The sequence below is a fragment of the Symphodus melops genome (assembly GCF_947650265.1).
Source record: "Symphodus melops genome assembly, chromosome: 1".
Taxonomy (NCBI): domain Eukaryota; kingdom Metazoa; phylum Chordata; class Actinopteri; order Labriformes; family Labridae; genus Symphodus; species Symphodus melops.
In genome coordinates, this window is record NC_136691.1 from 4,635,111 (window position 1) to 4,661,010 (window position 25,900).

Consider the following 25,900-nt stretch of genomic DNA (forward strand, 5'->3'; position numbering starts at 1 on the left):
TTTTTGAACAACCCAGGCTATAAACAAACCACACTTTAACACTAAATATCACTTAATACTGTATATTTGATGGAGAGTTGTTACAAGCTGATATAAAACAAGATCTATGATACAGTTGAACTTAGAGGGAAAACTTGACTCCTCCAAAGAGAAATGATATAAGAAAATAAGTTTTAAAGGATCAAAACAAGTGTATTTAAACTTTGATTTTGAGCCATTTAATATTCTAAGTAAATACTGTAAATGCAAATTTCACACAATTTGTTTGCTTACTACAAAAAGTAATGAACCACATTTATATTCGTTGAAATAACAAATCCTTCTGTTCTAATGGACAAAACACTTGTTAGTATTCTGCATTTAGAAATCTATTCAAACAAACTGCATATAATACATGAACTCTGAAAAGTCTCAGAAATTCTCTCTCTCTCTCTCTCTCTCTCTCTCTCTCTCTCTATCTCTCTCTCTCTCTCTCTCTCTCTCTCTCGCTGACACAGTGGTAGACTTTCTGCGGGGGGTGGGCTGGATGCTGTTGAGGTGGAGGTCGGTTCATGGCCTTGCTCACTCGATCAGACTGGGCATTTGTTCAGACACTGAACAGAGATCTCGATCGCCCTGAGGCTCTCTCTCTCTCTCCCTCCCTCTCTGAGCTGAGCTGAAGTTGAATTCTATCATATCTAACGATCAGAAGTACAGTCTCATCATCGCCCATGAGTTTAGACTTGTAAACACTGTTTGTGTTTGAAATACATCAGCATGTTGTCTACCTTTGGATCAGATGTAAATGAGACTTACAGAGTGTTAGTTATGTCGGCAGGTATGCATGAGGCCAAGCAGCTCACACAAGTCCATTAAATAACCATTAAAAGTGTTTTAGTGTTTAAACAGCTGCCATAATTCTTTATGAGCCCTCTTTAAAAACAATGGGGGATTTAAAAAGTTTACAGTTTACCAATACATGAGGCTGGTGATTATTTCTGTAACAGTGACTCTCTGTAATGGTCTCTTGACTAGTTGATTTTTTTGTGCCTAAAGAGGTGGCCAGGACTGGCATGGCATTCCCTTGATATCTGATTGGCTACCTCTGGTGTCATCTGAAAAAATATAGATATGATTGGCTGTTTGCTTCGTCAGAGGCGGGGCTTGTGTTAAAATAATATTTTTTGGCTGTGTAGCAAAAGGCTGCTGGAAGCTATCTTTGCGTTTCTATCTGGAACATTTTCTTTTTAAACTGTGACCTTGAAGGAAACAAGATTTATATGTCGCCCTTCTGTTGTTTAACTTTTTAATGTAAGACAACTTTCCAATCGAACTTAACATGCACATGACCCTTAAACGTATTTATATGATTAGTAAAGACGGATAGAGTAAATTAATGCTCTTCACTTCTATGTGAACTTTACACCAGCCCTGCATAAAATCAGTGCTGCAGTTGGACCATGCCAGTCGAAACAGTTTGGTCACAGCCTGGATTTAACTGGATCATATTTCATTCTAGCCGCTCAGCTCAGGGTGTTCTTATCATGTCACTTCCTTATAAGGCTCCTTGATTGTTAAAGGAGCGTTTGAAGCCACCACAACAGCACGTCTGCTTTAAACTATGTGACAGAACAAGGAAGCAAAAAAATGTAAATTGGAGAATTATTGAGTCAACACCGTAGCACCATATTCATTTCTTTCCGCCTTTTTTTTGTTTTGTCTTTGACGTTGTCGTCGCTGCTGAATTGCATTGTGGGATACTTCTGTTGGAGTAGTGTTGTGTGTTTGCCAACTTTTGTAGGCAGGCATACAGACTCATATATGCTTCAGTGTAAGTGCACCACCTGGCAGGTTAGCATGCAAGTTTTCAATTTGAATTTGAATGCAAGTTCAGATGCCGTAATAATTCAAGAAATACCCCCACTGGAAGAAAGCGTCGAGGCAAAGATTTAGGCTCCCACTTTCCACCTGTTTCCTATTTTGTGGTGGTTGGCTTTTATCATCTGACCTGATCTTTTTTCCTTTTCACAAGTGTTTTTTTTTTCCCCTAAATGTCAAACATACGTGTAAGTGTGGTCTGTCATGAAACTGTAAATCACAGCGAGGTCATGTAACAGGCTCATAGATGAACAGGTCAAACCCTGAGCAGACACAGCAGCCATGGAAAAGGCCACATGTCCCCCTTTGACACCCGTATAGGCACGTGTCAGCTAATGGTATGGAAGCATCAGTCAACGTGGACTTGACAACACGGTGAAAGTCACCGTTCAGATTCACTTTTAACAGCTCCAACACTCGACTGCAACATCTGTAAAGCTGAAATAAGCTAAACGAACACATCGTGCGTTAACACTGGCAGAAGTTAAGTGTTTGTTTTTCCTTGGAGGCTGAAGAAACATTATTTTTCTTTTTGGTATTCGTGAGTTTGTTTGCGTGTGTGTGTCTGTGTGTGTGTGTGTAAGTGAGTGTGAGAAGCTCTGCAGCAGAAGTGTGTTCTCCTCTGTGAGACCTTGACCCGTCTGGAGCGGCAGCCTTGCCTCAGCAGCAGCAGCAGCAGCTGTGTCACTTCAACTCAGCGTCTTCCGACCAACCTTGAGGGACCAGGACTGCCCGTGTGCCTGCCCACACATCCAAGGACCCCCCTGATACAACAACCAGCCAGACTCCCCCCCCCCACCCACCCCACCCCTTGTTTTCCTCTCCTGCCCTGAGCTAGCAGCAAACACACACCCATGCACACTGTCCGTCATGCATACTGATAAACGTGTTCGCTATCAACAGCAGCAGACAGTGGCCTGGCTGGCTGGCTGGCTGGCTGGCTGCTCGGCTGCTGACAAAGCCCAGACTCAGCCCGCCTGCCTGCCCGCCTTCTTGGCCCTGTAGACACAAGAACAGCGATGGAGACAAACACTGGCCCCCAGCCACTTCCAGTCAGCTCTACATATGTCACATGTTAATGACATCAAGTCTGAGGCCACCCACAGACCAGGGTCGAGAAATAAAGCCATTTCTCCTCGGAAGAGCGGTCTTATCCTTCCGCTGTGGCATTCAGCGCCAACACTGGGGGGCTTTAACCCTTCTCTGTGTTTGCAGTCTGCTGTCAAGTCTCTGCTCACCTTCCTGCAACCTCTCCAGCCACAGAGCCTGCAGAGTGTCATGGTGGCTTTGCTTACAGAGTCATTTAAAATAGAATTCATGCAACACAAATAAATCATTATAATATTTATGATACATGTTTTTCTTCCTGTGCAATAATGAATATGTGTAGCCTTGGGGCTTCCTCTGTTAATTAATTAAGTGAACTAGACTGAAAAGGGAAGTAAAAGTCATTATTCTAGTGTGTGAGTTCATCACTTTGTACATGTTCAACTGTTCCAAGCAGAAACTCCAGGACATATCCCTTTGTTTTTACAGGGATTTGAGCCAAAAACAAGCATGCATGAGCCAGAAACACATTCACAGCTTTAATCCTGATCTCATTAGTGGACTCAGGAGTGAAAACAGTAAACAGAAGCCACGCTAAACTCCTCCATGTGCAGAAAGAAAACAGTGCAGCGTCTTTTTTGTCAGACATGACTGATTCACTTGCTTCTTTTGTGTGTGTGGGAGCGTTTTCCTTTCATATCGATCACGTTTGTGCCAACTGTTTGTTTTGTCTTTTCATATAATGAACCCTGGGCCCTGGGTGAGGCCCCGGCGGAGCTTTCCCTCCACGCTAAAGGGCTTTTTGTGAGACGGTGTCACGCTCCCTCGTTCCGGCGAGGCTCCGCGTTTCTTATTATTCATGGCTCTCTCCCCGTTTGTTGAGGAGGCCGGGATCAAACAGGCCGATTTGCCACGCCTGACACCCACTTCTCTGTGTGTGTGTGTGTGTGTGTGTGTGTGTGTGTGTGAGAACCGGGCTAGGGCTCTCAGTAATGACAGGATTTGTTAAACAGTAAATTAATGAATAATGAAATATCCAGCACGCGCCTGCCTCGCCTGGAGCACAGTGCCCCGAGCAGGAATTACTCCCGACCGGCACTCTGCTGTCTGCATGCTGGATAACCTGTGTGTGTGTGTGTGTGTGTGTGTGTGTGTGTGTGTGTGTGTGTGTGTGTGAGAGAGAGAGGGTGTGTGTGTGTGTGCGTGTTGGATAAGCATTTTTACAGCCCATTGCGTGACAGAACGCTTTGGGGCTTTTGCTGATGGGGGCCTGCTCTCTCACTTTCTGGCAGAAGGACATACAGACACAAGCACATGACTGACTTTGTCTCATAGTTTATATCAAATATCACCAATGAGCCTTCATTCGGCTGGTCCGGGGTAACAACCTGTGACGTTTTCATAAAGACACATTCTGCTTCCCTTTGTCCCTGATTCATCAAACATGAACGATTAAATGTATTCCCTCCGAACGAGTGTATTTGTCTCTCAAACTGTCTGCAGCTCGTGGATGTTTCTGCTGGGGAACTACAAAGCTCAAACCAACTACAAAAATGTTTACAAGTGGATGAAGAAAAAAACATGTACCAAAACAGGAAGATAAAAAATTATGTAACACCACTCTTTAAAGCACACCTGTAATGGTCTGCAGGTATTGCATCATGGCTCACTTTTACTTGCTGTACGAGTAAATAAAAGCTACGATATGAGACATCACAATGCAAACCTCTTCTTCTTAACCTGCACTGCACCTTTAGTTTGTAAACCCACGAATGTCATCTTGTTTGTCTTAAGGTGCTTAGTTTACACGTCTTAAAGGAGATCAGTGACGCCCCAAATATTTGGTTAGAAATGGGAAAGAATAGCATTTGACTCTCGTTGACTATAACGTGTTTGCTGTGATTTTTTTTTTGTACATTTACTGTAAATGCTTTTATTTGGGTTTTTTATTGCCTTATATTTGTCTGAGAGTTTTCAGGGTTTGTGAGCGGAGCAGGTGGCTGTCCTCGCATGCTTCTTTCCTATAGAAGTATTCCTCTTGCATGCATCGATTGGTGGAATCAGTAATCATTGCCAACACCAAGCCATAGGCTTGAACACTATATTTTAAAAAGAGTGGAGATCAGATGTCCAAGTTAACGCCAAACTGCAGACAAATCTTTTTTTGTACGTGTTATGTTGCAACTTTTAAGATGATTAAAACCATATTATATTTGTGAATAAACAAAATCATGAAAGTTCAGCCATTGCAAGTTTGGTAAAATAGAGCAAGTTAGTTCAACAAGGAAGGTTGAATACATATTTATTTTAACTTCTGGACGCTAACTTTGTTTAGTTAGAAATGTTTTTTTGTAGTTATTTCGTAGTTCTTTTACAGATGTTTCCCCCTGTTGCAGTCCGAGCCACATGAGTAACCATCAATCAATATTCATTGCAGACTTTTTAGAATCAATCTTTAAACTTCTAATTGTCCTGGAAAAGTTAGATGTTATATGAACACTGTTGAAAATCAGGAGAAGTTAAAAACTGAAGTCGTTGACTGAAATCATTCTGAAAAGCAGATAGTTTCTGTATCATTTCATCCTTTAAAAAAATCCAATTCATCCTCTATACATCAATACAGACGACCAAATATATCAGCAATGAATCCTTGAAACTGCTGTTTGACTCATGTTGAGAGAATAAGCTTTGTCTTTTGCTTTGCTTATATTTAAATCATTGGATTTTGAAACCTGGTCTGATTTGTTGTTTTTGTGTGTTGAAAAAGTTCAACCTTGGCGATTAAAATACAAATGTGTTAACCCTTAATATGCTGGACCAGCTACAAAAGCTTTTCAAGAGGTGTCAAACAGTATTTAGCCAACTGAAGATTTTCTAATTTTTTTTTTTTTTATTATTATTTTTTTTTTTTTTTAAATTTATAGACACTGGAGACAAATTACAGGAATCAACTTTTCATTGCATCTTTGTTGAGTTTCCAATATCAATAAAGTATTATAATAGAAAAACAGTATGATCCTTTTTGTACTTCATTTTACTTTTAAGCATCCTTAATTGAAATATTAACAATCCTTTAAGTGTAGTTAATTCTAAAGTGACAGATTATGGCTCACATTAAAACCCTATTTTGCTGATTTAATTTTAGAGTTTCTTATCAAGTAAAACGATCTTTAACGATTATTTCCCATCATGACACTTTCACTTGTCCTCGTGCTGAGTGTTAACAGCCTTATTGAATTAAACAGACACCATGTTTCTCTGCGTGCTTGTTGTTCTGTTTTCTTTACACTGTTTGTTTCTTGTTGCAGCCAACCTGTCGTCGTTGTTGCAGCAGCGGGCTGATGCTCAGCAGCTTCCTGTCTTTGTTGTGCGGTGGATCGCTCGCGGACATGCGGGTGCTGAACTCTGCACCTGCGTCACGCGGCGTTCCACTCCACGGGTCACGCTGAGCCCGCGGGACACTTTTCCTCTCTCTCTCTTCTATTTTGTCTCTCTCTCCCTGCCTCAATTTCTCATTAGCTTTCTTTCTCTGTCTCCCTCTACTTCTTTTCTGTGTGTCTCGCGCTCTCCCGTCATTAGCACACCGGCGGTAGATCCCCACCGCAGAAGAAGCGGGCCCGCGAGGCACCATTCTATTCCCCCTGCGCGTGCGAGAGAAAGAGAAGCCTCTCTGAAACGAGGGCCTCACTGTCCGGAAAATACAGCCAATTATCTCTCTGGAATAAGACCATATCCTTCATTGTGTGTCTGTGTGTGTGTGTGTGTGTGAGTGTGTTTGCGTGCGTGCGTGCGTGTTTGTGTGTTGCAAAATAGACTGCCGAACACTGATAGGCTATTTTAAACCTACGACAGCTCGTTAAAGCATTAAACCCGTTTTATATCCAGCATTTCACATTTTATTCTAGCACCTTTGCATGTTTTATTCTGAAATGTAATTATTTCAGAATCTTAAATCTTTCCATCAAGCCGCATAAATGCTGTGAAAACTCAATATTTGACTAAACTTCACCTGATTATCTGCTTCAGAACTTTGTATTTTTTTAACAAACATTTTAGAAATATGAAGGTCAATGTAATTCTTTTGACCTGAATGGAGGCTATTGACTGATTAATCAGTGTTATTGTCCAGTTTTGTAACTTTTTCCTTTATATTCAAAAGCAAATGTAATGTATCCAATGATATGCATGAGAAAAGAGGGTGAGTTAAGAAATATCCTAGTTAATAAAATTGTCTTATTGATCAAAATTATCACAAATGATCCACCTGCTGCAACAAATAGTTATTAGCAGATAAGTTTATAGTTTCTTCAATGCTGTTGTTATTCTACTTGGATCTCAATGTGTGTGTTTTTTCAATAGTACCTAAACCAGCAAATTTATCCTATTTTTCCAAGATTCCCAGCCTTGAAATTGCCTATAAATTGCCTATGAAATTTGACCCACAACATTTAAAGAAGTCACAGTGAATGAAGCACAGTGTCGAGCTGAGTCTGATTTCCTCTGCATGCCATTATCTGCATTTCTGAGCATTTTACTCACACGTGTTCATAAATATTCATTGAAATAAGTTAAATACCCTCAGCTAATGAATACCGTTTTGAATTGATGGAACTGAAAGTGATTCAGGACCTTTGACCCTGATAGTGGGACTCTTTCCCTGCAGGAGAAAAGGCTCGGGCTGCACTCCTCGCATAATAAAACACATGTTTTATTATCAATGTGATAGAAATGAAATCACTGGACAATTAGAAGCATGTCTACCCATCATCAGCATCATCATCACCATCATCACCATGACAATAGCTCTATAAGAACAGAAAACATTGGATGAGTCCTACCCCCCCACCCCCACCCACACCCACCCACCCACCGGTCAATCACAGATAAATAGGCCTACTCCTCCGAAGTAGCTGCTGCACCTATTTACACAACCATCCATTTAAATTAATATAAATAAATATTTACACACATAAATTAACAGCCTCTCGCCTCCTACCGGACAAACCTGTTTAACAGATATAACACTCATCACCCAATCTTCATGTCAGCAATGCTTTTCTTTGTGAGCACCAGTGACTGTATTAAAGATGGACAACTCCAGCTCAACGCTGTGCAAAAGTGAAGCAAGTCATCCAGAGAGAGGTGGCGATAACTTTGGAGCCAGAGTATGTGCGGTAGTATGGACGTATTGAATATCCATCCGCTGACCAAAGCTGACATTTTAACTCATCACTGACAACGTAATAAGGTCGCAGATCTGAAGCTGACCCTCACAGTTCTTTGAGAGCCAGAGTCTTCACAGTAAAGACCGGCTGGTGGAGCTGTGGTTTTGCAGTTCCACACCTACTGCTGCCCCCCCAAAAAAAGCCATTTAACAAACAAACCTGCAAAGATCCCTGGGGCTGGCAAAGTCTACCACAGGGCAGCTTCTTCTGTCAGTCTGAGACGGACATTCACAGTTATGAACTATGATGACTGGTAATGTGTACAGCAGAACAGCATCTTCTCTTGGTTGCAGCAGACCCTCTTGGTTAAAGACGATAAATAACTGATTATGAAAGAAGCTGCTCAGTAGAGCCATAGCATTGATGTCCCGCCCCGATCGCTTCCTTAACTTATCGACAAAGTCCCCTGCTATACCAGCAAAGTCTAATGCACAGCATCTGTTTTTCCTCAAGTACACATTCTTGTTTTGGGGGGATATTAGTGTTAGGTTTCTTTCTGGTTCATCTTACCATTCCTCCTATGCTCAGAGGTCAGATATAGTCCGGTATGTCAAAGCAGCAGTCGATCATAAAGTTATAGCATTAAATACATAACTATCGGCAAACATCTTAGAAAATGAACACTCACATATGAATCAGCGTGAATACAACCATAATGACGGCAGCCATGTTTGGGGCAAACAATTGACGTGTTGTTAGATTTCATAGTTTGAGCCATGTCTCATCTGTTAACATGGAGGAGGCCGAGCGTATAGCCTACACTGCGGCAAATCCCCGGTGGGCTCTCGAGAGCTTTTGGTTTCACTTTTGGAGGAGCTGTTCATCTTTTTTACAGTCTATGGTGAGGACAAACACAAGCGCACACTCACGCAGGCACACACATACACAATGTTCTTGGTTGGCTGCTCACAGAGTCTCAGTCTCACAGGATGCAGGCAGGGGGAGCAAATGGATGTAACACAGCAACCACCATGTCCTTTGGGGAATGGAAAGAACGTAACACAGATGAAAAATTCCTCTGTGATCTCTGACACTGGACCACGGTAGTCCTCCTCCTCGGTACCTGTGTGTGGCAGGTCAGTGGCAGTGGTGTAAAGCTAGACGTAACGGTGTAACACCTCTTCATCCCCCTGCTTCATTTCCTCTGCTTCTCCTCTTTGTCGCCGGCCTTGTTGCTGCCGTCGCCGTGCCGGTTGTTGGGCGGGTTGTTGAGAAACATCTTGTCGAGTCCTTTGAGAGCCTCTGTGAGGTAGTTCTGGAGGGTGGTGAGCGCGGCGCAGATGGCGGGCGAGCCGAAACCGTGCGTGATGAAGGAGAAGTGGGACAGGCAGCTCTGGATGCCGGGCTCCAGGATGGGGCTGGGCCTGGAGTTGCCCAGGGGAGTCCGGTCCTGGGCCAGCAGGTCTGTGAACTCCTTGCACAGCTGTCTGCGGAGGAGGAGAAAAAAAAAAACAAGATGTCAGGAGGGGAGGTCTCTTATCTAAAGGTTTTCCCAAAAGAGTAACACGACTGCTTTTGGAGGACATTTAACAGCTGCACGCGGTACCTGTTATTTTGATCACACTCTTATTTTTCACTCAGTTTTCCTCTGAGTATGAAACATGGAGCTAATGATGCAGATTTCTGACTTTCTGATATCAGAACCCTTTGAGAACTCTTCTACGACTCTCTCCTTCACTGCACCTGATAATACAACAAACAACCTACTTGCTGTCTGTCTGCAGTCAATATTTAAATAATCAAATTACAAATCGAATGATCACCCAAATAGTTCTACAATCTGTAACAATACTAACACATGTGCAACCTCTGCCTGACTTAAAACCTTATTTAATGCAGCAAAGTCCACGATTGCATACATCTAACTGAGAGTCGTCTGTGGGGGAACAATATACTGCAGCAATAGTTTCACATTAGACATAACAACCTGTAAGTGAACCTAACTAAAGGCAGCCATGGCCAAGAGCTCGTGCTGCATGCTGTGGCAGATGTTCCTGTTTCCCCATCGTCATTCAGAGCAGGCTAATCACAAGCCTTTATCTGAAGTGGAGCTCAGGCATATTCATACAACAACCTCTTAGCAGACGGCTTCTGCTAATGTAGCCTGTGTCTGAATCTGCAGTCATGTCAGTGACAAAAGTTGTTGCTGTACAAATGCTAAGTAAAGCTGCAAAACACCTGGAACTAGCTGTCTCGGCTGTCAGCCAAAAAGAAAGTCAGCACCTGGTTATAATGCCTTACGTAGAAGATGCATTTGCAGTAAAGAAGAAGTCTGACAATGCAAAGCTAAATACATCCCATTAATAACATTTACTTTCAACTGTATTTCAATGACTTCATGCAATATTTTCTGAAGTAGTGTTTTCATTGTTCCCTACTATCCTGATAACTCTCACTGGACTTATTGTTCAGTGCTTTTTAAAGCCCAGGGCAGCTCATTTGAAGCTCTAATAAAGGTAGTTTAGTTCATACAAAGCAGAGATGAATCCAGAGCAGTGTTCTTGTTAAGGTGAGAATATGAAGAAAAACAGAAAGCAGGACTGATGAAATGTTTCCCTTCAGTCCAGAGCAAACACAAACTCTCAGGTCAGTTCAACAGGAAGCTAAAGGAAAATCTTTGTTAAAGATAAAGATGGTTGAATCCAATTTTCAGACTTATTTTAGTGGTACTGCAATGAAAATGCTGATGCAAAAAAAATAAAAAATCTGCTTCCCTGGGTAAACTTGAGTGACATAATCTAAGAGGACTCACTTTTTAAACCTACTGCAGTTATTTCTGGTGCATCCTAAGAAGGTGGTAAACTTTATTTCACTCTATAATACTTGATCATTTTCCTCGGGTTTTCCATTATGCTTTCAGGAAACAAAAAAAAAAAAAGAAAGGTTGCTTTAAGTTGATGCAATCATTGGCAACAGAATAGCCAATGATTACCTGGGTTGAGTGGCAGCTCTGGCAGAGCAGGATCTTCAGTATGAAAGTATCATTCCCCCAATGAAAGGCTGAAATGACCACAAGGCCTGACTCACGTCTTTTCCTCATGCTTTGGATGAATTTATTTCTTCCTCGACTGTCAGACTTCATACCCATCCCACATAAACCTACTTTAAATAACTCTGACCAATTAGTTTTACACATTTTAGCCATGAAGAAGAGAAATACTGAACAATGATCCTCTTCTTATAAAAATGTCCCCAAAGAAAACAACTAGCTCACTCGTGCACAGTTTTACAGTTTGTGTCCTCAACATTAAATGTATTTATTTGACTGCTAATATGTCTAATTAACTGCAGAATTAATGTTAAGAATATACTGAGAATTGAAAAACCTTGCTGTCCTTGTTGGATTTCAGCAAATTATCTCCTGGTTTTAGGCCTACATTTTAAATTCAAGAGACCCCTCTCTCTCTCTTTCTCTCTCTCTCTCTCTCTCTCTCTACTTCTTCTTCTTTACCCCCTCTTTTAGATTTGCACACCCCACAAACACACACACACATAGACACACTCACTCACACACACCCTGTCAGCGGCCTAAGGGCAGAGCTACAGCAAATGAGTGACAGGCTGTGCGGGCCGAGCCCAGCTGGGGTTAGGGGAGTAGAGAGGAGAAGCCGCCTCCCCGGGCTACACTGGCGGCCCTCGCTGTTGTTTTCTGACGACTTGAAACACTTCACTGCTAAATAATGAATTTCTAACAGGCAGCACCGACACACAGTATTGGAACAGGTTTGAATCTGAGCATCAAACATCCACCGTACATACTGAGTGCATTGGGATGCACACACACACACACACAGATATAGGCAGGCGGTTTATGCAGTGCAGGCCAGCAGAAAGCACTATTTATGCAAGCTAAAAATACGAGCTTCCTGAGGGAATCTTTGTTAGTTGGTGCTACAGCTCATGGTGTAACCTTTATCGCCCAGAAAACTCACATTCAGGGGAACAGACAGACACAGAATGGGACGATTAATTTATTGGCAGACGTGTTTCTTATGTGTCCAGATAAAAACAGGCAAAGATTAAGAGTATTTCTGTTATTTTACCCACATTTTTAAATGATTAATTTTTGCATGTGAGGTCTACCTGCTCGCAAAACACAACAAGAGATAAACATTTGCTTCTCATGCACCTCTGCAACCCCGGTTTCTAAAAAATAAAATAAAATCGTCATGTCTCTGTTTTTCAGCTAATCAGACAAATGTGGCTCCAAATCTATTCCTTTCACTTAAAAAAAAAACAGCAACACAATAAAAAAGGTCTACTCTGATTGATTTAGTCATTGCAGCAGACAAATGTCATTTTTTTCAGGTGTTTATTCCACATTTTTAAAACATATCACCTCTGCAACCTTGTCTTTCCGAAAGAAATCTACATCTTTTAGTTGCTTTTTAGTCTATGATCCATTTCCAACCCTTTTGTTTTTTTGGATGTAAAGGACAAACATGATTACTCCTTAATGAAGGTTATTTTGTACAAGTAGAAATAAGCGAAAATCTAAAGTTATTCTCAAATTCAGTCTTTTTTAACTCTTCCTTAAGGCTTCCTTTGAGAAATCTACATTTCTCAGTCGCTAAAGCTAATCACACTATCCTTGATTCAATCCCACAGTTTAACAGCCATAAAAACGGATTAATAAAAGCAACTTTACGAGGAGTCAAACGTAAAATGGTTCTCTTTTAAGACCTGAAGCACAGGTCAAACATACACTGGCCACCTGAAAGCTCATGTTTTACAACTTCTGAGAGCTGTATAAGGCACATCAGGTTCATTTACACACGAGCTAAAGGTTATTCTATGCAATGAGCCGCTTGTAAAGATGTCAAGTTGTGCAGTTGCATACAAAATGAAGAGATTCAATTCAACTTATTTCCTCCCTTATCCTGGACCTCAAATAAATCACAATTATAAGGTGAAAATTGACGACCTGATACTTTCAATTTGTAACAATAAAACGAATATTTGACAATAATGTGGATTTTTGCATAGGCCTATATTTAACTGATTTGACTCTCCTTATTCTTCAGTAGGAACATTTTCCAATCAGACCTTTAAATTACAGGTCAAATCCACATCCAGTGTGATGTGTTTCATTAAGAAAATCTCAACCTTTCTTGTAAATGTCAGTGCATATTCCCTATATTCCCGAAGAGGACTGATGCAATATATAGAGGAGGATATGGGAGGTTTGCACCCTCAGGCTGAGGCCCTATAGAGATGGGTAGGTGGGGGAGGGGGGAGGGGGGCATACAGCAGGCCCCATGACAATGAAAAAGAGTTTAATTTCACAAGGATTCTTTCCATCAGAGATGTACTTACTTTCAGAGGGGCAGCCCTTTTGAACCTTTGTATGTAGCATTAAATCATCAGCAACAAATAGATGCCAAAACCTGAATTATAAACCTTATCATGTTTCCTGGACATCATCATAAGGATAGCATCTTCTGTATTGGGACATCTTTATATTATTTCATTTAGGTTGTTGTTGCTCCAACAATTGTTGTCTCTCTGTCTGGTGTCTGATCCTTGTACTCCTTCATTTGAATCATGAAGCTCTGCTCTGTCTAAATGTGTCAATAGATAGGCCTACTTGATTTCCTCATATCAGCGATTCAACAACAGCTGGTGTTATGGTTTAATCTCATTCCAGCGGTCTCTTCCTATATAACACACAGCAGACACGTATTATATTGCCTCTCTGACAGACTCTATAAAGACTATGGACGAACACAATCTAATCAAACGCTCCATCACACTCACTTTGTTGCCAGCAGCATGTTTTTCCGCGTGTGCAGCTCGTTGGGGTCCGCGTGCTGCCGGTTGAGGTACTCGCTCACAGCTTTGGTGGGGAACTCCGTCTCACAGATGTAACCGAAATCCCGGGCCAGGTGCACCGCTTCACCTGAGGGGAAGGTAAAGGTGTGGAGTCAAGACCATTGAAATATAAAATACAGACGGACAAAACGTCACAGCCAATGTTAAACTGATTTCAGGAAGGGACTTCAGAGATACTTTCACCTCCCCACCCTTTATCAACCTTCCTTATGTTTTTATTTTGTTTAATGAATGTCCATTACTGGATAGCAAATTTGTTTAAAAATTACACGCTATTCATGTATACAATAATATATCACCGCCGTCTTCTTTTTATGTTACGCAAAAACGTGTAGATCTAATTATTGCTGTTATCATTCAGGCTATCAGGTGTCAGATAGGCTACCTAAGTTAATCACAATTTTAGTTGAAGAAATCAATATCAATGTGTCAAGGTTAGCGAACGAGGTAATTAACCCTTTTCAACGAGCCTGTTATATCAACTTAGTCCCTCATCCAAAAAAAGAATAAAAAAACAACTAAAAAAATCTTTTAAAATTATGCAAAATATAAATTAATTAAAGTGTCTTATAGGTCATAAGGTGTTAAACCTCGCAGTTCCATTGTTACAAAATGAAACTTTAAAAAAATACAATATCTTCTTTAATTATAGCGCTCCTTATAAAGACATAACTGTTCTTGGGTTTTGTAAGGCAGGTAGACCTCACGTGAAAAAAATAATCATTTATAATAATCAAAGTTATTTAATTCTCCTGCATCTACTTTGCCAACAGTATGTCTTCAGCTTCCATTAATAACACAAGCTATTGTCATTTCTAATGATCTGAGGATCATGACCTTTGTAATCATACATCCCAGTTTGGCCTGATCTTAACTTCACGTGACGCAGCACTTTGGCCATTAAGTCGATTTAATAGGAAGATTAAAAAAAATGAAAGGTTGGATTTTTCTCCTTGTGCAACATTTGCGCCTGGTACAGAAAAAAATCCGTCTACTTATTGTATTATTATTTTGTAAAAAAAAAAAAAAAAAACAGTCACCTTCTACGAGAGATGTTAATAATGTGACGTTGGCAGCTTTGCGTCTTCCAGCAGGTAAATTCAGTCCAATCTTCTCCAGCTTCTCTCGCAGACATTTCCCTCCGTTTTTAGACTTTGCTCTGAACAAAAATGCAATATAATTAATTGAACTCTGAAAACAAATCAAGAAATTCTTTAATAATAATCCATAACTAACGCTATATTTAGCCTAATATATGACCAGTAGTCACTGCACATTTTGGAAACGTTATTAAACAGAAGTCAGGATTTGTCTCAAGAGGTTTGGTTCATGTTGAGTTGACTGTGGGCTGTAAATGACACAGATACTGAGACTTTACAGCTCTGGCTTTAATTAATTTCTACCCCTTAATATTTAACGATCCACAAGCTTTCCTTTTCTTTTTTTTTAACATCCACAGTTCTGCCTGGGCGTCAACATGCTCCGAGGCTGCAGCCGTACCTTCTTAACACGCCCCCCAACAAGGAGGCGTTGAGGCACTCTGGCGGGGACAGTCTCCTCTGCACCTCCCCTACGGTCACTTTGTACTTGGAGGTGGAGCTGAGCAGCGACAGGCGGCCCGGTACCGAGCAGAACACTTCGTTAATGTTGACGGTGACCCCACCGATCAGGCCGTCCTTCCCGAGCATCAGGGAGCCCATGTTCTTTTGGGGCATGGGGACTGAAAAAGGAAAAATGATTTGCCCTTTAAAAAAACAGGTGAAAAAACGGGATTAAGACAAGTTTTTCATCTCTGAACTGAGGCCTTTGTTAAACTTTGTCCTGTGCCTATATGAGACCTCGCGCGCTCAGAGGGCGGCCCTGGCCTGAGGAAGCCCCCACGCGCCGGGCATTTACTGTTATTTAATGTCGCGCGACATTCTCATTACGATATTATCGATTGTTGATTGGCTCGCGCTCTTACATCGCATTAACCACCTCCGTGTCTTTTCTCCACGGCCGGTTTAACTCCCACCAGCCAGCAGTAGATGCTCCTTCATACTGAGTACTAATGCTCGCGCTAATGGTGTTAAAAAAAGAAGAAGAAGTCAGTCAGCCTCGTGCATGCATGCATGCGTAGGGGCCAGTGTGAGGGGGTTTTGATGGCTCCACGGGGGATAATACCGCAGATTAGCTCTAAACGAGCTCACGAGATCTCCGTGAGCGGTGCCATTTATTACATCAGCGGCTTAAATGCCCCGCGGGGAGCTCAGTCACTCAACATCCCGTAACTAAATCACGGCACATCATCAGAGCGGCGGCCTGTCAGCGACACACTGCCTGCCAGTCAATACCCCGGGATCGTTAACACGCCTTTCAACTTCTCATCACCGACTCCTAAAAAAACACACTGGACAGCCCCAAAACGTGGAAATATGTTGCACCGTGTACAGTGTGCAATATGTGTTCAGATACACATTTCATTCGTGAGGCATTAACTCTCACCAAAAACAGGCTCATGCAATTATAACATGCAATTCAATAAACAGCCAACTTAAAATTAGGTACCCTTTAAACCAACACAATCTCAAACAATTTCAGTGAACAATAAAACGTCTGACAGGTTTTATTTAATAGGCTATTCGTGGTAAGCTACACGTAGTAGTTTAATCGCTTATTTGCAAATGACTGTTTAAAAGATGGAGAGAAACATAGACATCTATGGTAGCCTATAAATGAATGTGTTCCTACCTTTCTTTATTACTGATTGATCCAGGATGTTCGTTCCGTTGGTGTCATCAATTGTCTGTTAGGAACACGATAAAAGTAAATGCTTAAAGACTGTTTCAATCAAGGGATGCATTTAGTAAAACAACGTGAATTTATCTACAAACTCCAACAACACCATGTGTGAAATACTTTATATTCTAGATTTTTTTTTCTCCCGGTTTTGAAAATCTGGGGAAACTCTAAATGTGTTTGTTTAGTCAGAGCAAACACATCTGTCTTGTAATGACTTCTGTTTTTTTCCCCAAAAAATAATAATGGGGCTACTAGAGAAGATTATGTTCCCACTATTTCAAAGCCGCATTCATCAATCTCAATCATCCAGCAGCGAGATAAATTCCCTGTTAAACAGACCTGATGTCGCCATAATTGCTGCACGCTCGTGAAAAACAAAGAATTTGTTGAAAGAAATTTGTGTGGGGTTAATATATGCATGACACAAATAGAGAGAATCAGAAATGAGAATCTATTGTGGAGGTTAAATGGCAAACAATTCGTGATGGTAGAGCCCCGAGGGGAGACGAGGAGAAGATGAAATCCTACACAGCTTCATATAAAGTCTGCTAGATTACTTTGTATTATTTGCACCGACGAGACTTACAAAACAATCTACATGTTGTAAGCAAAAGTAAGAGCTATTCAATTCCTTAAATTCAAAGAAACAAAAGCACGAGCATGGATACAATGGAAGAAATAAAAACACATTTTTCTTTACAAAACAGAACGTTCAAAATTGAATCTGTTTTAAACACAAAAGTACATTTTTCCTCAAATGGTATAAAACCAGATCAAGAACTTTCCGTTTTAAATTACCTATTTTATTTATTACAGCAAAATGATTTCAATTTAAATTTACCAAAGCTACACTTGAGCTGCATGCATGCCATTATTATATATTATAAAAGTAGAAATCTCAGGTTTGTGCAGACAGTGTGTTGAGCTGAGGACCGTTTAGGTTCAGGCTACATAGAGTCCAACCCTGAGGGAGCTGCTCTGAGTTCACTGACCTTTACTCTGAAGGACCGGAAACATGCAGAGACAATGGAAAGGACAACTGTAATTTAACAAGAAAAAGCTAACACTAACTCTATTTTAATTCAGTATTATGCCACAATATGTTCGTTTAGGTTATCCTACTGTAAACAGCTGTAGCCACAAGGCTATATCCTGTTTACATATCTGCTATTTAACCCACGTTAAAGTCGACTAAATGCACCAAAATGTGTGTGTGATGTCCTACTGTATTTTGTAGAAACTCTTTTGTCCTAAGCTTTTTTTTCTGGGGGGTGTTGGCTAATTAGAATCCTTCAAATCCCCCATTGAAAGAAAAAAAAATCCCATGTCTATTTGTCTCACCTGTACATCTTCCATATGCAGCCCGTGCAGTAGTCCATCTCCCATCCCGGGCTCTAGTCCCGGATGAGCAGAGTGCAGCAGCACATCAGGCCGCCTCACACCTCCGTAGTCCCTCCGTGGGTCCAATCCGGACAGCTGCGGCAGCGAGGCCCGGGGCTGAGCCAGCAGGCCGGAGCTCTCCATCCGGTCTCCGGTCATATCCTGCCGCTGCCGAGCCCCCCACGCGCCCTGCTGGCTCTGGTGCAGGGAGTTCAGGGAGTACGGATCGCTGACGTGGGAGTACGGGTCCTGGCTCTGGTAGTGAGCGAGAGGCTGATACGGCGGCGGGAAGTACGGAGGCTGGAAGTCCGAGGAGGGCGCGTGAGACAGCGGCGGGGCGCTCGAGTACGGTCCCGCGTGCGATACCGAGCCCAGCTGGGACAGGCGCGAGCTGTGACTCGAGACACCGTCATGCCGGTCCTTGAAGAGGAGGAGAGGAAGAACATTTCAAATAAGATCGTTGCTTAATTGGTAACTGGAAACATTTCAACAAAATTAAAGAAATTGGAGGCCTGAACCAAGATGCATTTGTTGGAGATTTTGCCCCTGGATGTAGCCTAACCAAAACTGGCACTGAATGTCCTGAACAAGAAAAAAAAAAGCCTCGAGGAAAATATCACTGCCTAATTTAAAACGTCTCAAAACGAAACCTCCTTGCAACATTCACCGATTCTGTAATAACAGAAAGAAAACTCACCGCAGTGGAGTAGGAGTGAACTAACATCTGTAAATCGTCTGCTGCTCTCTCGGGCAGATTTAGAGTAAAACAGCAGGATGGAAAAGAGCGTTGTAGCCAGGTATGACTAAACTCACTCCAGGTTAAACGCAACTCGTGTGTTTCTTCAGGCTCGGCCCGGTCTAAAGCTCCATGCACAGAACCTTCCTTCGCCTGGAGCTGCAGCCTCTCTGACTGTGAGCACCGAGCGCACGCCTCTACCCCCGGTCCTCGGTGTAATTGTTATTCATGACTGAGACTTACAGGAATATTAATGTGCGCAAAGGCAGGGGGACTGGGCGACACATGGAGCGTGAAGCCTCTCGCGCAACCGTGAGTGACGTTGAAATTCCGTGGAGAGCCGAATCGAGGCGCGAGCAGCAGGAGATAGAAAAGAGAGTCTATCACTGGAGAAAGCGTAACAGGGTGACAAGACCCGTGAGGAGTTCCCCCCCCCCATGACAAAAATATACACACTTTGGGGTCTTTTTTCTCGCAGAATCTGACACAAGAAAAGTACACTTTATTGCCTTTAGAGACACTTTGGCACAGTAGACTTTGACGTCATAAATCCCCTATAAGTGAAGTGTGTGCAACAATACCATAAGGACTCTCAGAGTCAATAATCGCTCTTTTAAAGACCATTCTATAATGTTACCATCAGAGCAGATACAACCTGTCTCGTGCCACAAAAGGGGGGTTTCTAACATAATACATCGGCATCGACAGAACACTTAAACAAATAGACCCCATTGCTATTCTTTTCTATGCAGTTTAAACTAACTACAGCATGCAAAAACAACAATCCCACTGGATAAATGGTGTCTTGTGTTGAGTTGCAGCTGCCTTCATTAGCCTAAAAAAACCACAATCAAGACACTATACAGGGCGCACGCGGGGCTCGTGTGAACGGTGTCACGAGTCAAAGGAAGCGATTAAACTTTATATTGTAACCCTCTTCGCCCTCTTGCTTGACTTGTTTAACAACATCACACAGCCTCCCCTCCCTCGCGCCGTGGGAGAATAGCCATGTGCGGCACGAGACAAGGGGTTTCCCACCGGGCTGAGCCGAGGGGCCTCGCGCGTTGCCCTTTTTTCCCCCTTCGTGCGCTTTGTGCTCGAGCCCATTCAGCGCGAGCCGAGCAGGACTTCGCCCCCTGCGCGCGACGGTGTTTCTTCCCTTCGCCCGTTTAAAAACAATAAATATTGTTCTGGGATGAAAGCCAGATTGATTTACATATTCTGACACATACCACCGTCCTTTGACCCAGCGGTTCTCTCACCCAATTTTTCTTCTTCTGTATAATTTAAAATCTATAACCAGACATCATTCTATTTTAAAACATGTTTTTTTCACCTTTATTGATCATTGGCTTTGTTAGCAGGTGATTTGAATAATTCTGAGTTTTACAGCACAAAAAGAGAGAAAAAAAATGGAATTGGGCATCATAATGAAATATTTAAAATGTTTTTAAAAAAACATACTGGAAAAAATATTCCTCCGATTAAAATATTGTATTTTCATTTTGCCCTGTGTTTTAAAATATTATAAACAGATCTGCACAATAAAAGTTAATAAAGAATATTATCAAAAACTATATAAAATATTAGCTAAATGTCTGTCTAAACGAAATAATAATGTGCTGAAATGTCCTAGCGTTCAGATTTAAAAATCCTCTTATCCCAAATTAAAAGGCCCTTAATCCTCCTGCACAAACATCTTTTTAATCATATTATTATCATTTTAACAATGTTTGACACCGCATTATTCCCTTAAAGTATGGAATATGTCCTCCTCCTCAAACACACACACAGATGGATGGTAACATTACCTCGTAAATATCTTCATACTTGACATTCTCAACTAGTTTCCACAGCATGGTCGCTTCTCCGGTGTCGGTAAACCGAATGCAGCCAAGTGAGGAAGAGATGTCTCATCTCTCTCTCCCTCCCTCCCTCCCTCTCTCTCTCTCTCTCTCTCTCTCTCTCTCTCTCTCTCTCTCTCCGCCCTCTGTAGAGTTAGCCAGGCTTTGTGAATGAACTCCTGCACAGACTCCACTACTGCTAAAGAGGAGTGAGGCTACAGCAGCAGGATGCTTCCATGTGTGAGTAAATGAAAACAATGCATGTTTTATTTATCATGCATTTTTACAGTTTCCAAAATAAAAACATGGTCGGTTAGCCGAAACCTCTCATGTATTGTACTCACAGATGGATGACTTTGGAAAACACTGAATTCAATCATGAGGCAATTTGGCCGACATGAATCAAAAATCAAAGAAATCAGAAATAATTATCTGACTAACTATATGTTTAAAGAACAAAAAACACCACTCTCTAATATAATCTTTTATGATAAGTGTAAAGTAAACTGTGTATGTCCTAATATGAGTCTGTAGGGTCAGATACTGAATGCCTGTTCCTACCTCATAAAGGTCGACTCGCTAGACAACATCAGGGACAACAATAAATACAAGTCCAGGAATGTAACTTCATAAAGCTCTCAAAGTCAGATACTGTATGTTGTTGTCTTTGAAACAAACCTAAAAGGATGTACTCAACAATTAGCTCCCCCATGACAGCTTCAAACCCTCTTATTGTCAATCTGTTTCTGTTGACTTGAGAGTTGAGCAGATATTCTCTTGTTTGGTGTTATGATGGTGTTGCTATTGGTTTCAAATTATCCCATGGTTGCCAAGTTATGTTAAGGATATGCACATGCATGTAAAGACTTTTAATTATAAGTGATACAAGTGGGTGACTCTGCTCATGTTTCCTGCTCAATTTGATTCAAACCCATTTAAGCATTTAGAGGCGACGACAGTTTCAAATGTGTTCACCATGTTTCACTCGCACTAATCAGTAAATTACATTTAAACACGAGCTCCATCAATGAAGATGCACCTGTATTTGCAGTACACGAGAATCACAGGGACGCTCTTTGTCAAAGACAAACTCAGAATTGTTCAGTCGTCTCAAAATGCATGTCGAGAACTTCACAATCCTGAAGTCACATGCCCTCTATGCTGATGATATTTAACTTTACTCTGAGGGTTCAGCATCGAAACACATCATTGTCATCGAGTCGTTATTTAACGTGTGTTTATTTTGCCGTGAGAACCATGACAGGGAATCTCTCTCAGGATAAAAGACTATTGTCTTGGGATGCCACTTGCCTAGTGGTTAATGTGCCTGCACCATGTACAGAGGCTGTAGTCCTCAAAGCAGGCAGCCTGCCAGTGTAATGCTTTATAATCCAGTCTTGTTATACAATATATATAAAGAGTATGTTTTACAAGTTGGCCATTCTTTTAATCACTACTTTTACTTTTTGGTACTGCTGTGCATTTTATTGCGACACTTGTACTTTTGCTCAAGTAAGACTGTTTTCTATTTTAGTGTTTTGGTAAATCACATGTATTATATTCAACCGTGAAGCACATGGCATCACCCGAGGAAGATGACATAAAAAAAACGTTTCTTTTTTTATTATTATTATTAATCCCTGAGGAAAATTCAGGTTTGCACTCTATTATTAACACCCTATATTAATGCCCCAAAAGAATCATTTGTTTGTGAAGTACAAGTCTAAATAAAGAAAGACAAATATCAGATATCACTGCTGTCATTGGATTTACAACATGGCTTGCCGATTGGGGGAAAATACTTCAGGCCGTACATTCAGCATTTGAGTTTAATTTACAGAAATGGACAATAAAACTAAAAGAAGTAGAAGCATTCATTAAGTTTGACATCACTTTGAAGCAGCCTTCAATTCTTCCCTTTCTTCCTGTAAGCATTGATCCAAGTGTGAGTAAACTGCTCCCCCTAGTGTCAGAAGAGTAAGCATGCACCCAACCGTCACACCGTAGTCTGTGAAATCATTGTCACTTTTTATTCCTGTTGAGTAACACATCTTCTTTTAATGATTTGATGCAACAGATTTAGTGTTTAAAAATCAAACACCCAGATTTTAAAGTGTATACCCTCAAACCTGACAGAGAGTCATTTGCAATCAACAAATCTGTGATTGCAGAATAAAAAATGTTTTGAGTCTGAATTTTATATTTTGAGCAGAAAGTGACTTTCAAAAATGTTCATAATTTATAGTCAGCAGTCTATAAAATGATTAGAAACCTAGTTGCATAAGTTATATTCTCATATTGTTTTGTATGTGTGTGTAAGAGAGAGTGTGTTTTAGTGTGTGTGTGTTCACATGGCTGCCATGTTCAGGCTCCTTTTGATGTGTGGAACCAAAATAAGAGGCACAGAGAATTGCAGACATGAATGTTTAAAAATCACGGCTGTTCTCATGTTCACTGGACTGACCTGCTGCCAAACATTCACCCATCCACTCACACACACACACACACACACACACACACACACACACACACACACACACACACACACACACACACACACAGTGGGACATATGACTGTCAGCGATGGCAGATGTCCTGACAGTCTGGAGGTCTGGAGGCATGTTTGTGGTCGTTGTCCTTCAGGGCTTTGACACACGATGTATCAGCATACATTACAAACACAACATGTAACACACAAAACACACACAGCTAACACAACACACACACACACACACACACATCCATCAACATACAAAGCAACATTCATCATAACTTTGATTTAAGTGTGATGCAGGGAGGAGGGCGAGGCTGAGGCTGATATTGTGAATGTACCGTCAGGATCTTCCAAGTGCATCACAAGACAGTCTTTTGTTTTTAAAGCGAAGAAAGTCGAATATAAAGCAGAAACTGTGGAATAGTCCTTTAAGTTGTTTAATTTCTTCTTCTTTTACTCCATGACATGTTAGAAGTGGCTGAACGATTTCTTTGCTTGTAACCATCTTTAAGTCCTGAGTCCTGTCACCTCTTGTCTCTTTCTTCGTCAAAGAGAAACGTTCAGTACAACGAAACAAAATGTGGTGCAGTGTTTGTTTGTGATTGCATCAATGAAAAGGCAAAACCCCTGCAGCCTCCTTCAGAAAGACAGCAGCAGAGCTTATGTAAAGTGAGCTAACTATTTTTGTTGGTGTTTTGAAAAAAAAGGTGCTTTTTTTTGTATCCTTCGTGTTTTGTGGATTTATGATAGGCCTTCTGAACTATATTTAATCAGTCATTAGGAGAACTAATAAGCCGGTTAATGAGTCAATGAGTTCTTTAGATCAGAATGTAAATTGTTTTAGGGATTTCTACATTGCGTTGTAGACATGACGGTCTGGACTGTTAAACTCAGTTGGGTCTTCATTTTGAAGCTCATCTGTATAGTTTAATGTATCGCACAATAATCATGACTTTATTTAATTAACATGTTGTACAATACAGTTTCTTTTTTCTGTTTACTTCGTTCGTTTCTAACCTCAAGGAGTCTGAAATAATGTCACAATATGCACCTAAACCCAACTGAGACTCACTTAGACTGTAGCTGCAGTACAGCTGTTGACCACTAGGTCGCACTAGAGCACCACAGAAAATACACCGAGTCCAACACAGAGGCGGGAACAACGTACAGACCTGACATCCTAATGTGTAAGATTTAAAGTGATTTCAACTTTATATAGTGAGTAAAGAGTCTTGAAAATATATTCACCCACATCATTTGGATTTCCTTTTGTGTAATATTGAAGACAATGAACACATTTTGATTTCACTTTAGGAATGATACCATGAAGGATGGCTGTTTCCCATTTAGCTGCTTAATTTCTCTGTTCTGGTTCTAAGCATGCAGGCTCTTTCTTTCTTGGAGAAACCTGCTTTTCTTCACAACACATCGACACAGATCGACTGCTTAAACAGCCTCTTAGTAAACATTAAACGACTTCTTACTATAAAAAAGAAGTTAATAAAACACCTGCCATCAATAAAAACCCACTTTTTCTTCTATCTGTGTTTCCATTGTTTCTTGTCTCCAGAGGCTCCAGAAAGCAACTCTTGCTGTATGTTGCTTTTGGCGCCCCCTGTGGGTTAAGTAAATGTATTATCTCTTTGCTGAGCTCTTCCTTTACAAGTAGAATTTTCTTTAAAATAATGCTCATTCAATTGTCTAACATGCAACTCACATGTACATCAGCTCTTTATTGCCTACCCCTCAGCATGGGTGACAGGTATATCAAAAAATAACTAGAAATAATGGAGAGTCATGCTCAATGCTTCCACTGCTTTCAGAGGCATCAGAGTACATTTCAGTCTGATTCATTACAACCTGAAAACTCCTCACAGGAGCTTTAATAGTGATATCCATATTCATCATGGGAGGACACGAAGGACCAAGTATTAGCTTAGCGAGTATAGGGTTGTATTTTAACTCACCTGTTCATCCAAGCAATATTGCTTTACATGTTTTAATAAACCCTATAGCGCATATCAATTTTCCTCACAGACTCAAAAAGAGAGCAGTGCTACAAAATAGAGAACTTTGCGTTTATGTCTTTCAGGGGACTCTTAAAGGTTTGAGTGAATTGCAGGAGCTCATCTGTGTACGTGCATCAGTTGACAGAGACTGACGGGGACAGTCGGTACAGCAGGTGAGGAGAAAAGGCCTAAAATGTTCCTGGGACTGAAAAGGGATCAGGACAGAGGAGGAAGAGGTTTTAGCAGAGAATGAGGAGGAGGAGAGTTAGAGCTTCAGAGGAGACAGACTGGAGAGAGACGGGGCTTAGAAGTTGTCAGAGTTCGGTATTCGTGACTGTGGGGCTCAGTCAGCGGGAGTCGTGGTCCCTCTGAGACCTCACACTGTTTAACTCACTTCTATAGAAAATGGCAGGATTCATCGCGTGTGTTTCTGAGTGAAAGATGTGTATTTATTTTGTGTGTTTTTCTGAATGTCAAACCCTCAATTTGATGCATAAATATCTGCTCTGCAGTGGAATGAGTTATGCATTTAATTACACTTAAGCACAAATAAACAATACATGCTGGAGGATGGTTGAATTGGAAAAAGGGGTGATAAGAAAGCCTACATTGTGCTATAATCAATACCCAGGGTGAATAATTCATCATCCGCCCCATCACATTATGCATTTCTGATGTCAAACTTGTGATTCATT

At 41.1% G+C, this 25,900-nt stretch overlaps 1 protein-coding gene and 1 long non-coding RNA gene across 5 annotated transcripts in view; one reads left to right on the plus strand and one right to left on the minus strand.

Annotated features, from left to right (window-relative positions):
- The window catches only part of LOC306826488, a 31,016-nt gene extending 26,408 nt beyond the window's left edge, over positions 1 to 4,608 (plus strand). Inside the window, exon 3 of the long non-coding RNA XR_013779433.1 lies at positions 4,408 to 4,608. This is a non-coding gene — a long non-coding RNA (uncharacterized lncRNA). The remainder of the gene's footprint in view (positions 1 to 4,407) is intronic.
- A 4,356-nt stretch (positions 4,609 to 8,964) lies between these two features.
- On the minus strand, positions 8,965 to 20,730 carry tfap2b (transcription factor AP-2 beta). Of its 4 annotated transcripts, none has more exons than XM_079347813.1 (7): positions 20,670 to 20,730; positions 18,084 to 18,542; positions 16,692 to 16,746; positions 15,462 to 15,681; positions 15,002 to 15,120; positions 13,887 to 14,028; positions 8,965 to 9,556 (listed from the first exon to the last, which is right to left on the minus strand). In XM_079347813.1, the coding sequence occupies exons 1-7, from the start codon at positions 20,715 to 20,717 to the stop codon at positions 9,265 to 9,267; spliced, it is 1,335 nt and encodes a 444-aa protein (XP_079203939.1). In that variant the 5' UTR covers positions 20,718 to 20,730; the 3' UTR covers positions 8,965 to 9,264. The 4 variants fall into 4 exon arrangements, with proteins under 4 accessions (XP_079203939.1, XP_079203937.1, XP_079203940.1 ...); XM_079347811.1 differs by having other exon boundaries at positions 15,462 to 15,705; XM_079347814.1 differs by lacking the exon at positions 20,670 to 20,730 and adding an exon at positions 18,820 to 19,223.
- Between the last annotated feature and the right edge of the window lie 5,170 nt (positions 20,731 to 25,900).

Excerpts from the sequence above, each read along its gene's own strand:
- tfap2b (XM_079347811.1), bottom strand. The coding sequence starts at position 20,717 with ATGCTGTGGAAACTAGTTGAGAATGTCAAGTATGAAGATATTTACGAG. Across the intron at positions 18,543-20,669 it reads AGTATGAAGATATTTACGAG|GACCGGCATGACGGTGTCTC; the intron begins GTAATGTTACCA and ends CTCCTCTTCAAG. Across the intron at positions 14,029-15,001 it reads ATTAACATCTCTCGTAGAAG|GTGAAGCGGTGCACCTGGCC; the intron begins GTGACTGTTTTT and ends CCTTCCCCTCAG.